Here is an 11,505-nt window from a genome sequence, read left to right as displayed (position 1 = left end):
TGAACCAGTTGCTTGGCTGAAACCGGGGTTGTGCGTGATGGGAGTATTTTGTGTGACAAAAATGAAGCATGGCCTAACTATATGATTTTGTAGGGATAAGCTTTCTTTGGCTATGTTATTTTGATAAGACATGATTACTTGTTAGTATGCTTGAAGTATCACTATTTTTATGTCAATATGAACTTTTATTTTGAATCATTTAGATCTGAACATTCATGCCACAATAAATAAAGTTACATTGAGAAATATGCTAGGTAGCATTCCACACCAAAAATTCTGTTTTTATCATTTACCTACTCGAGGACGAGCAGGAATTAAGCTTGGGGATGCTTGATACGTCTCCAACGTATCTATAATGTTTGATTGTTCCATGTTATTATATTACCTGTTTTCGATGTTTATGGGCTTTACAATACACTTTTATATCATTTTTTGGACTAACCTATTAACCGGAGGCCCAACCCAAATTGTTGTTTTTTTGCCTATTTCAGTGTTTCGCAGAAAAGGAATATCAAACGGAGTCCAAACGGAATGAAACCTTCGGGAGAGTTATTTTTGGAACAAACGCAATCCAGGAGACTTGGAGTGGACGTCAAGAAGCAAACGAGAAAGCCACGAGGCAGGGAGGCGCGCCCTAGGGGGGTGGGCGCGCCCCCCAACCTCATGGGCCCCTTGTGGTTCCCCTGACCGACTTCCTTCGCCTATATATACTTGCATACCCTGAAAACATCTAGGAGCACCACGAAACCATATTTCCACTGCCGCAACCTTCTGTTCTCATGAGATCCCATCTTGGAGCCTTTTCCGATGCTCCACCGGAGGGGGAATCGATCACGGAGGGCTTCTACATCAACGCCAAAGCCTCTCTGATGAAGTGTGATTAGTTTACCACAGACCTTCGGGTCCATAGTTATTAGCTAGATGACTTCTTCTCTCTCTTTGAATCTCAATACAATGTTCTCCTCGATCTTCTTGGAGATCTATTCGATGTAACTCTTTTTGCGGTGTGTTTGTCGAGATCCGATGAATTGTGGGTTTATGATCAAGTTTATCTATGACAAATATTTGAATCTCCTCTGAATTCTTTTATGTATGATTGGTTATCTTTGCAAGTCTCTTCGAATTATCAGTTTGGTTTGGCCTACTAGATTGATCTTTCTTGCAATGAGAGAAGTGCTTAGCTTTGGGTTCAATCTTGCGGTGTCCTTTCCCAGTGACAGCAGGGGCAGCAAGGCACGTATTGTATTGTTGCCATCGAGGATAAAAAGATGGGGTTTATATCATATTGCTTGAGTTTATCCCTCTATATCATGTCATCTTGCCTAATGCATTACTTTGTTCTTATGAACTTTATAATCTAGATGCATGCTGGATAGCTGTCGATGTGTGGAGTAATAGTAGTAGATGCAGAATCGTTTTGATCTACTTGTCGCGGACGTGATGCCTATATACATGATCATGCCTAGATATTCTCATAACTATGCAGTTTTCTATCAATTGCTCGACAGTAATTTGTTCACCCACCGTAATACTTATGCTATCTTGAGAGAAGCCACTAGTGAAACCTATGCCGCCCGGGTCTATTTTCCATCATATAAGTTTCTGATCTACTTTATTTTGCAATCTTTACTTTCCAATCTATATCATAAAAATACCAAAAATATTTATCTCAGTATTATCTCTATCAGATATCATTTTTGCAAGTGACCGTGAAGGGATTGACAACCCCTTTATCGTGTTGGTTGCAAGGTTCTTGTTTGTTTGTGTAGGTACGAGGGACTTGCGTGTAGCCTCCTACTAGATTGATACCTTGGTTCTCAAAAACTGAGGGAAATACTTACGCTACTTTGTTGCATCACCCTTTCCTCTTCAAGGGAAAACCAATGTAGTGCTCAAGAGGTAGCATGATGTCCCTCGCCTTTTTGATCCAGCAAGACGTCGAGGTAGTAGATGAGTTCTGTCAGCACGACAACGTGTTGACGATGATGGTGAAGTGATCCGTGCAGGGCTTCGCCTAAGCACTACGAAGATATGGCCGTGGGATTAGACGGTGGAGGGGGGCACCGCACACAGCTAACAATTGATGTTGTGTGTTCTAGGCTCCCCCTCCCACATATATATAGGTGGGGGAGGAGGGAGCAGCCAGGGGGCGCCCCAAGTAGGATTCGAATCCTACTAGGGGTTTCCCCAAGTGGCGCCCGTGCCTTATTTCATCTTGAAGAAAAGGGAAGAGGGAAGAGAGAAGGAAGGGGGGAGGCGAACCCCTTCTTTTCCTTCTCACTCGGCCTCCTGCCATAGGGGGGCGCGCCACCCCTTGTGGGCTGGTGTGCTCCCTCTCATGGCCCATATATTCTCCCTGGGGGTTCCGGTAACCCCTACGGTACTCCGATATATACCCGATACACTCCGAAACACTTCTGGTGTCCGAATACTTATCGTCCTATATATATCAATCTTTACCTCTCAACCATTTCGAGAATCCTCGTCATGTCCGTGATCTTATCTGGGACTCCGAACAACATTCGGTCACCAAATTACATAACTCATATAATACTAAATCGTCATCGAACGTTAAGCGTGCGGACCCTACGGGTTCGAGAACTATGTAGACATGACCGAGACACCTCTCCGGTCAATAACCAATAGCGGAATCTTGATGCTCATATTGGTTCCTACATATTCTACAAAGATCTTTATCGGCCGAACCGTTATGACAACACATGTTAATCCCTTTGTCTACCGGTATGTTACTTTTCCGAGATCCAATCGTTGGTATCTTCATACCTAGTTCAATCTCGTTACCGGCAAGTCTCTTTACTCGTTCCATAATACATCATCCTGCAACTAACTCATTAGTCACTTTGCTTGCAAGGCTTCTTATGATGTGTATTACCGAGAGGGACCAGAGATACCTCTTCGAAACTCGGAGTGACAAATCCTAATCTCGATCTATGCCAACCCAACAAACACCTTCGGAAATACCTGTAGAGCATCTTTATAATCACCCAGTCACGTTGTGAAGTTTAATAGCACATAAGGCATTCCTTTGGTATCGGGAGTTGCATAATCTCATAGTCGAAGGAATGTGTATTTGACATGAAGAAAGCAATAGTAATAAAACTGAACGGTCAATATGCTAAGCTAACGGGTGGGTCTTGTCCATCACATAATTCTCCTAGTGATGTGATCCCGTTATCAAATGAAAACTCATGTCCATAGTTAGGAAACCTTAACCATCTTTGATCAATGAGTTAGTCAAGTAGAGGCTCATTAGGGACATAGTGTTTGTCTATGTAGTCACACATGTATTTAGGTTTCCGATCAATACAATTCTAGCATGAATAATAAACATTTAGCATGAATAATAAACATTTAACATGAATAAGGAAATATAAAATAACAACTTTATTATTGCCTCTAGGGCATATTTCCTTCAGTTTTTGTTGTTGAAGAACCTTTCTTGTTGTCCTTGTAGTGTCAAGAGATAGTTGGTGTGGATATGGTCGTTGTTATAGTTTGTGGATCATTGTTTTGAGCACCTCTATTTTTTCCTCGAATAGGCATTTTGGTCTTGTACGACTTTCCTTTCCTAACATAATTTTTTATATGTGTGTGCGTTGGTGTTGGTTGTGTGCATCTTAACTATGCAGAGGTCGGGTATGTACTCGTTATTTTATCAAGTTGATGCTTTTATTTTGAGTGAATAAATCCACCCTTTGTCGAATAAAATGAGCTTTGTTAAAAGGTGATGGTGCCCGAAAAGTGGGTGAAGGACATGCTCATGACAAACGATGAGTTTCGGCCTTGGTGTTGCATGATTGGACACATCAAGTCAATACCTACACTCGCCCCCGTACCATCACCTTGGCCCGCTCCCCTGCTATGCCATGCCCGTCTTCAATCACGTGCCATCGAGGAGAAATTAAAATGGTATCAGAGGGAAGTTTTTATAAAAGTGGCAAAGGAGGCACGAAAGGTCACACATTTCTTGGAGGGGGTTGAACAATCGCCTTGGGAATTCGAGGGGGGGGGGGGTGAACACCATCAATGGGTGGCTCGATAGCCATCCCGTCACCATTCACCGTTGATTATTTAACGTGGTGGTGTGTGTACGTGCCTCGTCAACTTCGAAACCCGACGTGGCGCGTGGGAGGAAGAAGCTGAACCCCTCCCCCGCTCTGCCGATCGGGTATGGAGCTATCTCCATATTGGACCTCCCCAACCTTCAAAAATGAAGGCTACGAGGTTGTTCATGGAGCAAGCTCCATAAATTATGCCGAACAAGAGCCATATGACAATTATGCTAGAGTACCATTTTGATGTAAAATCTTCATATTGGCATTTATTATGTCGATCTGAGCCATATGGCGTCTGCTAGAGTTGCTCTTATGCATGAGTGCATTTCACTCAAAGACTACAAAGTACAACTAAAATAGCTATAGAGAAGTGTGCTAGCTTTTCAGGATCAAGAGGAACAGACCGAGTTTGGCCCGCGCTTAAAGGCGATGTTGAGCTAAAGTGGTAAAGCTTAGTTAGGGTGTAGAGTGGGCTTGCCCCTACCTCATAGGAAGACCTCCCATATTACATATGCAAAGAGAACTGGCTAGAAGGGTTAGCCCCATACTAAGGGAGAAGCCAAGGAGAGGAGTTCTATATGAAAGATTAAAGTCCCGGCGAAACTTCGAGTTTTTATCTAGCGTTCGCCACGACATTCTATACCCTCCGGAGAGGTTTTGTAGGGTAGAAATATGGCAACTACATACAACATGCAGCTTGTGTGCAGCGCACGATACTTGGAGGCACGCCCTCCTTAGCTGCCCCTGTCGCGCATCACCTAGCCTCTTTCTTCGGAACCCGTCATCGATCAACTAAGTTTAGTACAAGAGGATACTGCGAGGAGATGTTTACCATGCATGAAGTTATGCAAATAGAAGATTTTGTCATACTTCGGGCGCTCTGGAGTGCTCGAGAAAAACAATACATGAAGGTATATTTCAGAGTCCTTTTGCAAACCATGGTTTAATTACACCATACTTGTGAGAGTTGCAAGTGATTACACCCAATAGAGTTATTTCGAATGCAACTGCGGGCCGGCCATCACATTGGTCAGCATCACCGTCGAGTTTCTTCAAGTTCAACGTGGACGCAAGAGTCGGGTGAGGTGATATGTTTGGAGCAGTGGGTGCTATCTCCAGAGATCATTTTAGTCGTATTTTTGAGTGCATCAAACTATATCAAATGTTCGAGCATATTGCAAAATTTCAGCCAACATTCGAGGAGCTCTCGCTAAAAAAACAAAAACAATGCTCAAAGTGTCCACATGCCCACGTTTTTTAATTTTCTGGTGTAGTACACCCGAGTAGTGGCTACTTTCCGTTCTTTTAGCTTTCACGGTCACGGGCCTTTGGCGTCGGAAAGTGTGGGGCGGTTCGGGCTTTGCACAGCACCGAGAAAAGCCCCGTGCCCACGTGGCCGACACGAGCCAACTCGCTCCGTGCACCTGGTCCCGCATGTCAGTGGCGGCACCGCACCGCGTCACTTTTCACCGCCCCCAGGAAAACCAGCCTTCTCCCGCCCGCCTTATTGGCTCGCTGTCTCCTCCCCTCCTCTCCCCTCGCCGTCGATCGACCGGCCGACCGACCGAGATGGCGCCGGCCGCGCGTCTCCGCCTCCTCGCCTCATGCCGCCTCTTTTCGGCGCTTTCCGGGACGGTGCCGCGGTGCCGGCGAGGTTAGCCTGCCCGTCACCGCGCTCTTGCCTTCAGCCCGTTCGACGTAATGCCGCTCCGCAGGATGGGGCCTTACAACCCGGTGACCGGGTGTTCTCTTCTTCTTGTTCCAGGTCTCCGAGGCCTGAGCACGCTCTCCTCGACGTTGGGGTCGGGCGCCGGCGAGGACGAGATCGAGCGCATCCGCCGCGAGTTCGAGGACGCCAAGCGCAACTACCTCAGCATCCCGGACGCCATCAAGGACATGCCCAAGATGAACCCGCAAGGTCTGGGCGTTCGCTCCTCCCGACCACCGTGTGCCTTGAAATGGTTACTGATTTTGCTGGCTGGGTTCGCGGGGTTCCAGGCATTTATGTGAACAAGAACGTCAAACTGGACGACCTGCAAGTCTATGGCTTCGACTACGATTACACGCTGTCGCACTACTCCGACCACCTGCAGTGCTTGATCTATGATCTCGCCAAGAAGCACCTGGTCAATGAGGTTTGGCTGTTCCTGGTTCTTTATGGTCCTTTTGTTGCATTACTTGATTGCTGAATTGGGGGTATGTGGGTGGTGATTCTCTGCAGTTGAAGTATCCAGAGAGCTGCTTGCAGTACGACTACGACAGTAGCTTTCCTGTCAGGGGCCTTTACTATGACAAACTAAAAGGGTGCCTTCTGAAGCTTGATTTCTTCGGTTCTATTGAACCCGATGGCTGCTTCTTTGGAAGACGAAAGGTTAGGAGTTCACTAAACTTTCTATGAGTATTCACATGTAAAATGTAGGTTCTCACTAATGTGACCATTCCATATGTGATTGGTTGCCTTGCGCTGGTTTGACTGTTGAATTCAAGCTTGGACATTGGGTCTAGTGGACCTTTAATGGTGCTGCTAGAACATTAAGAATAGGATTCTCCACCACTATTCATTTTACTGATTTTGAAGTTAAATGCAGACAAATGAACATTGTCTGTTGGTGATATATGTTCGTCCTGGTGTTGGAAAATCTTACCTGGGTGTTTGTTGACCAGCTAAGTTCAACTGAGATAAAAGAACTCTACGGCACAAGACATATCGGAAGAGATCAAGCTCGTCAGCTTGTTGGGCTGATGGATGTTTTCTGTTTTAGCGAGGTAATTTTGAATTGATCCAAGCCTGCTCTCATATTCATTTTGTTCACTTCTTTTTATATCATTTTTTTTGAAGTAGTAAAGCACTATCAGTAGTTGTTACACATAGCTTGAGTTAAGTAGCGTGCACACATGATATACTTTTCAACTAGCAAAGCACCATCACTGGTCAGTGCACATATCTGGACTAAGTAGTGCGCACACACAATATCTCCCATGTAGTTAATGCTTGATGTATAGATGATGGATGTTTTATCTGTAGGATATTCATACACATTTTTGGATGTGTCTGATAATTCTCGTTGGGAAAATTGTGCATGTCATTCTGAGTGCTCACCTCCCTTGCAGAGATATATTCCACAGTGATCTGCCCTAGGTCGTTTATAAAACACTGAGAGTTATCCTGCACTCAGTTATAGCTTCATATACTATGCACAGCTTAATAACTGTTTCTGACAATAAAAACACGCTCATTTCAGGCATGCCTCATTGCAGATATTGTTCAGCACTTCGTAGATGCCAAGCTGGAGTTTGATGCTCCTTATGTATATGAGGATGTAAACCAAGCGATTCAGCATGTCCACAGAAGTGGTTTAGTTCACAGAAAAGTTCTTTCAGAGCCTCAGAAATTTCTGTTAAAAAATGTAAGCGGTACTGCATCTGGTTATGGCGTTTGAATACTGACCCCCCCCCCCCCCCCTTCTTTTTAGCTAAAGTCTTGTTCACTAACGCTTTAACCTGATACTGTTTCTCGTCTTATGACATTCTTTTATGTGTTCATGTTTTTTTTATCATGCAACTTTAAAACCATTGCCTCATTTTGTCTTGTGACTTGCAGAGCCAGGTGTTTCGTTTCTTAAAGACCCTACGAGAGAAGGGGAAAAAGCTGTTTCTTCTTACCAACTCACCTTTCTACTTTGTGGATGGAGGGATGAGTTATTTACTAGAGGTCCTTTCTATATTTAAATATGTTTTTTTGTGCTTTCTCCATGCATAGTTTACCATTAAAGGAAAAATAATTCTAGTTGAAGTTGAGAATTTGATATCCAATATTTCTGTTCAGTAGAAGAGATTTTTATGCTGCCTTGACCCATTGAAGCATAGTTGTGATTGTGAAACTGTCAAGCCAATTTTCTGCATGCAAATTCTTCATTTGTTTCCATATTTCTTTAATAGCTTGATTTACTACTACATCGTAGTTGTAGTATATTTTGTTCTGCCATTCTCGTAATTTTCCTCATGAGACGGTTGTTCCAAATATGAAGGGTATCACATGTGATTTGTTTCTCTGGCCATTCTTCTCCATTCGCATATTATCAACTTTACCTGTCCATTGGTTGGTTGAGCAGGACCAGCATTTTGATGGGAATTCCTGGAGGGAGCTTTTTGACGTTGTGATTGCGCAGGCAAATAAACCAAGTTTCTATAATTCAGACCACCCATTCAGGTCCTGTGGAACATTTCTACACTACTAAAGAAAAATATTCATTTTATCCTTAGCAAAGTACTTCTCCTTCCGTTTCTAAATATAAGTCTTTTTAGAGATTTCAATGTGAACTACATACAGATGTATATAGACATATTTTAGAGTGTAGATTCACTCATTTTACTCCGTATGTAGTCCATAGTAGAATCTCATAGTAGAATCTCTAAAAAGACTTGTATTTAGGAACAGAGTGAGTAGGTCTTAGTAGGCTGCATATTGATGCAAGTTGTTACATGTTCTGCACAATCATTCCACTCCTGTTCTGAATTCCTAATTAAGTTTCCTGGCTATCTATAGGGTGTATGACACTGAAAAGGACACCTTAGCATTTACTGCAGTTGACAAGTTTCTGCCAAATGAAGTCTATTACCATGGATGTTTAAAATCCTTTCTGCAGATTACAAAGTGGAGAGGCCCAGAGGTTGGTGTTTCGAATCTGAAGAAGTATCAGTTTCCTCTATATATGTTCACCCAGCTTAAACTTTTCTGTCTAGAGTGACATTTTTTTCATGTTAAATCAACACAATATTTTTCATACATTTGCACATTTAAATGGTGATTTGCGTACTGCATAGTGGAAGCTGTCACACGATTTAGGTTCATCTGTTACATTTTTAGTCTTTTTACTATGTTTCATGCTTAATCTAATTAGGTAATGCCATAACCTTATCATATTGTGAAGTTATTGCAGAGGCCACCATTGATAAACTGATCCCATTCACACTAACACATGTTTACTCAATACTGACTTGTGGACGGTCTCCACATATGACACTGAGTATATCATCTCAGGTCTTTTTTTGAACATGTGTTAGGTGATATACTTTGGTGATCATCTTTTCAGCGACTTGAGAGGGCCTTCCAAAGCTGGTTGGCGAACAGCTGCCGTTATTCGTGAACTTGAGGTAGGTGCAAGATTGCATATGCCAGTAGTCCGTGACGTATAAGCAGCACTATCTTTTTTCCAGCAATCTAACATATTAAGGTTTTACGGCTTGACTTCAGGATGAAATAGGAATCCAGAATGGTGACAGCTACCGGTTCCAACAGGTCTGTATATAATATGCCTGTAGAATATGTAACCGAGTTTCTCTTTCAACAGCATTGCTACTGTCACGTGCATGTTAGTCTAGCCCATTAGGGGTTATGCACCATGGAAAGCAGCCTGAGCTGCTCGAGCTAGCGGCAACAGCAACTTGTTCATCAACTTTTCCTATTAGCTGGTATCTTATCTCACTAGCTTCATATTTTAGGATATTTATTAATAGACTGACCTGTCTATAATTAGGAGAGCCCTCTGTCTATCAAGGGCTATTGTAATCGTTGGCATTAGGCATGAAGATCCCTACCTAGTCAGCCAGTCCATAGTGTCATCTTTCTCCTAAGATCTCTCCTCTTCAGCCTTTCCTACACCACCTGGCCCTTCCCAATGCGGTAATTGCCCCAAAAACAAAGATACATCACAGCTGTATAATAGTTTGCTCTTTTCCATTCTCCAGGCATGCGGTACTTGTTCACCCATGACCTGTTGCAATCTTTGTCGAGCTCTGTACTGAACTGGTTCCGTTTGTTTTTCTCCTGCTTAATATATGGGCAGCGCAGCTGCCAATTCCTCAAGAAAAATATATTTTGAAGGGCGAATAGTCAGTACGATTCCTGGCTGGATTAAATAAAGGAAAACTTTAAGCCATTTGGATAAAAAAATCTGAAGTAATACAGATCCTAATTATCATCTCTTTACACATAGTATCTAGATAAGATGGTAAATATCATATCTCAATAACTTTGTTATCTGGTCTGCAAAATAGTAGGTATATGCAAGTGTCTATTTCATATAGATTAGCAGTTACCAATTAGATCCTAGTATGATCCTACATTCTAGTATGATCCTACACATTCTAGTGTGCTGTTCCCTTCCAAATTTACACCAAGTATTTTGAATCTGGCATCAGAACTATGAAGACAACTAATAAATATCTATCAGTAAAACTAATAGGGTTGACTGTATCAACTTATGGAATTATGTTTAGGAGGTTTTTAATAAGGTAAATGTTTAGGTGGCTTTCTTAGGCTGTAGCTATTTCTGGAAGTTATAATAGCTGCCTGAAGTTTCATTTGGCACAGTTGCAGTGTCACCCCACAAATTGGTCCATCAGAAAGATGGCAGTACTATTTTTATTCATTAGTATGCTAATTTGTTCTAGTATTAAATATACAATTTCGTAGTCCATGTTATTCTATCCAATTCATATTGGTGCTTTGTCAAATTACCTGAAATTTATCCTACACTGCAGGCAAAATTAGGTATAATACATGATCTACTTGGAAAGGTTCATGCAACTGTGGTTAGCACCGAGAAAGGCCAAGTTTACAGAACATTGCTTGATGAGTTGAATGCAGAAAGGCGTCAATGTCGATCTGGCATGCGAGATCTGTTTAATAGTTCTTTTGGTGCAACATTCCTTACAGACACAGGAAAGGAATCATCATTTGCCTATCACATTCATCAATATGCAGATATCTACACCAGCAAGCTCGAGAACTTCTTGTCATATGCCCCTGAATCATGGCTTCATCCACCTCACGACATAAAGATCATGCCACATAATGCAAAGGTAGCTCAAATTCGCTCACTTATGTGGTATTCACCTGTTCAGTTTATTTTGATATATGTTTAGATAACTAGCTTCATTTGGGCAGTTACATTTCATTTGTTTTGATATACTGATGAATTGAGATGCTGCTGATCTTAGAATGATTTCTTGAACATTTCCTGTTCTAGGTGCCAGCGAGTTTGTTCAGCACCTCATAGTTCACTGTCCATTTCTTGTGGATAGCCATGGTAGTGCACTACACAGTGGTTTTTGTTTGTGGCCATGGGAGTCCATACTGTCACTGCATTCGGCTAGGTTATGAAGAAACCAACACAGTTTGGATCCAACTGAATAGGCCAGGGAGCAAATCAAGATGCGCCTATTCTTGATTGACGTAAGAATCAGTCTCCAAGTGAGTAGGCGATTCTTTTGTATAATATCGCTGTATGACGAGCTTTACTCTCAGTGGCTGCTCCAGCTTGTTTCAACTATATGTGTCTTCTAAATACATCCAGGCAACGTAACAACCATCTGTAATGGTTGTCAATAAAAATGTTGGCATATTCATTTTATTAAATCTGCTGTT

General features: G+C 42.4%; 1 protein-coding gene across 1 annotated transcript; it reads left to right on the top strand.

Annotated features, from left to right (window-relative positions):
* The first annotated feature begins 5,470 nt into the window (after nt 1–5,470).
* LOC123112066 (5'-nucleotidase domain-containing protein DDB_G0275467) lies at nt 5,471–11,496 on the top strand. The gene is made up of 13 exons (XM_044532986.1): nt 5,471–5,730; nt 5,842–5,994; nt 6,075–6,211; nt 6,298–6,447; nt 6,741–6,842; nt 7,319–7,483; nt 7,678–7,788; nt 8,189–8,286; nt 8,623–8,746; nt 9,141–9,230; nt 9,331–9,375; nt 10,620–10,940; nt 11,108–11,496. The coding sequence occupies exons 1-13, from the start codon at nt 5,511–5,513 to the stop codon at nt 11,135–11,137; spliced, it is 1,746 nt and encodes a 581-aa protein (XP_044388921.1). The 5' UTR covers nt 5,471–5,510; the 3' UTR covers nt 11,138–11,496.
* Nucleotides 11,497–11,505: the final 9 nt, after the last annotated feature.

This window comes from Triticum aestivum, chromosome 5B, assembly GCF_018294505.1.
Source record: "Triticum aestivum cultivar Chinese Spring chromosome 5B, IWGSC CS RefSeq v2.1, whole genome shotgun sequence".
NCBI classification, from domain to species: Eukaryota; Viridiplantae; Streptophyta; class Magnoliopsida; order Poales; family Poaceae; genus Triticum; species Triticum aestivum.
This window is presented reverse-complemented; position numbering and strand designations above follow the sequence as displayed.

Bases quoted from the DNA above. Each gene is read 5' to 3' on its own strand.
- LOC123112066 (XM_044532986.1), top strand. From the start codon at position 5,511: ATGTCAGTGGCGGCACCGCACCGCGTCACTTTTCACCGCCCCCAGGAA. The intron at 7,484-7,677 runs GTAAGCGGTACT...TGTGACTTGCAG, and splicing joins AGAAATTTCTGTTAAAAAAT to AGCCAGGTGTTTCGTTTCTT. The intron at 9,231-9,330 runs GTAGGTGCAAGA...GCTTGACTTCAG, and splicing joins CCGTTATTCGTGAACTTGAG to GATGAAATAGGAATCCAGAA.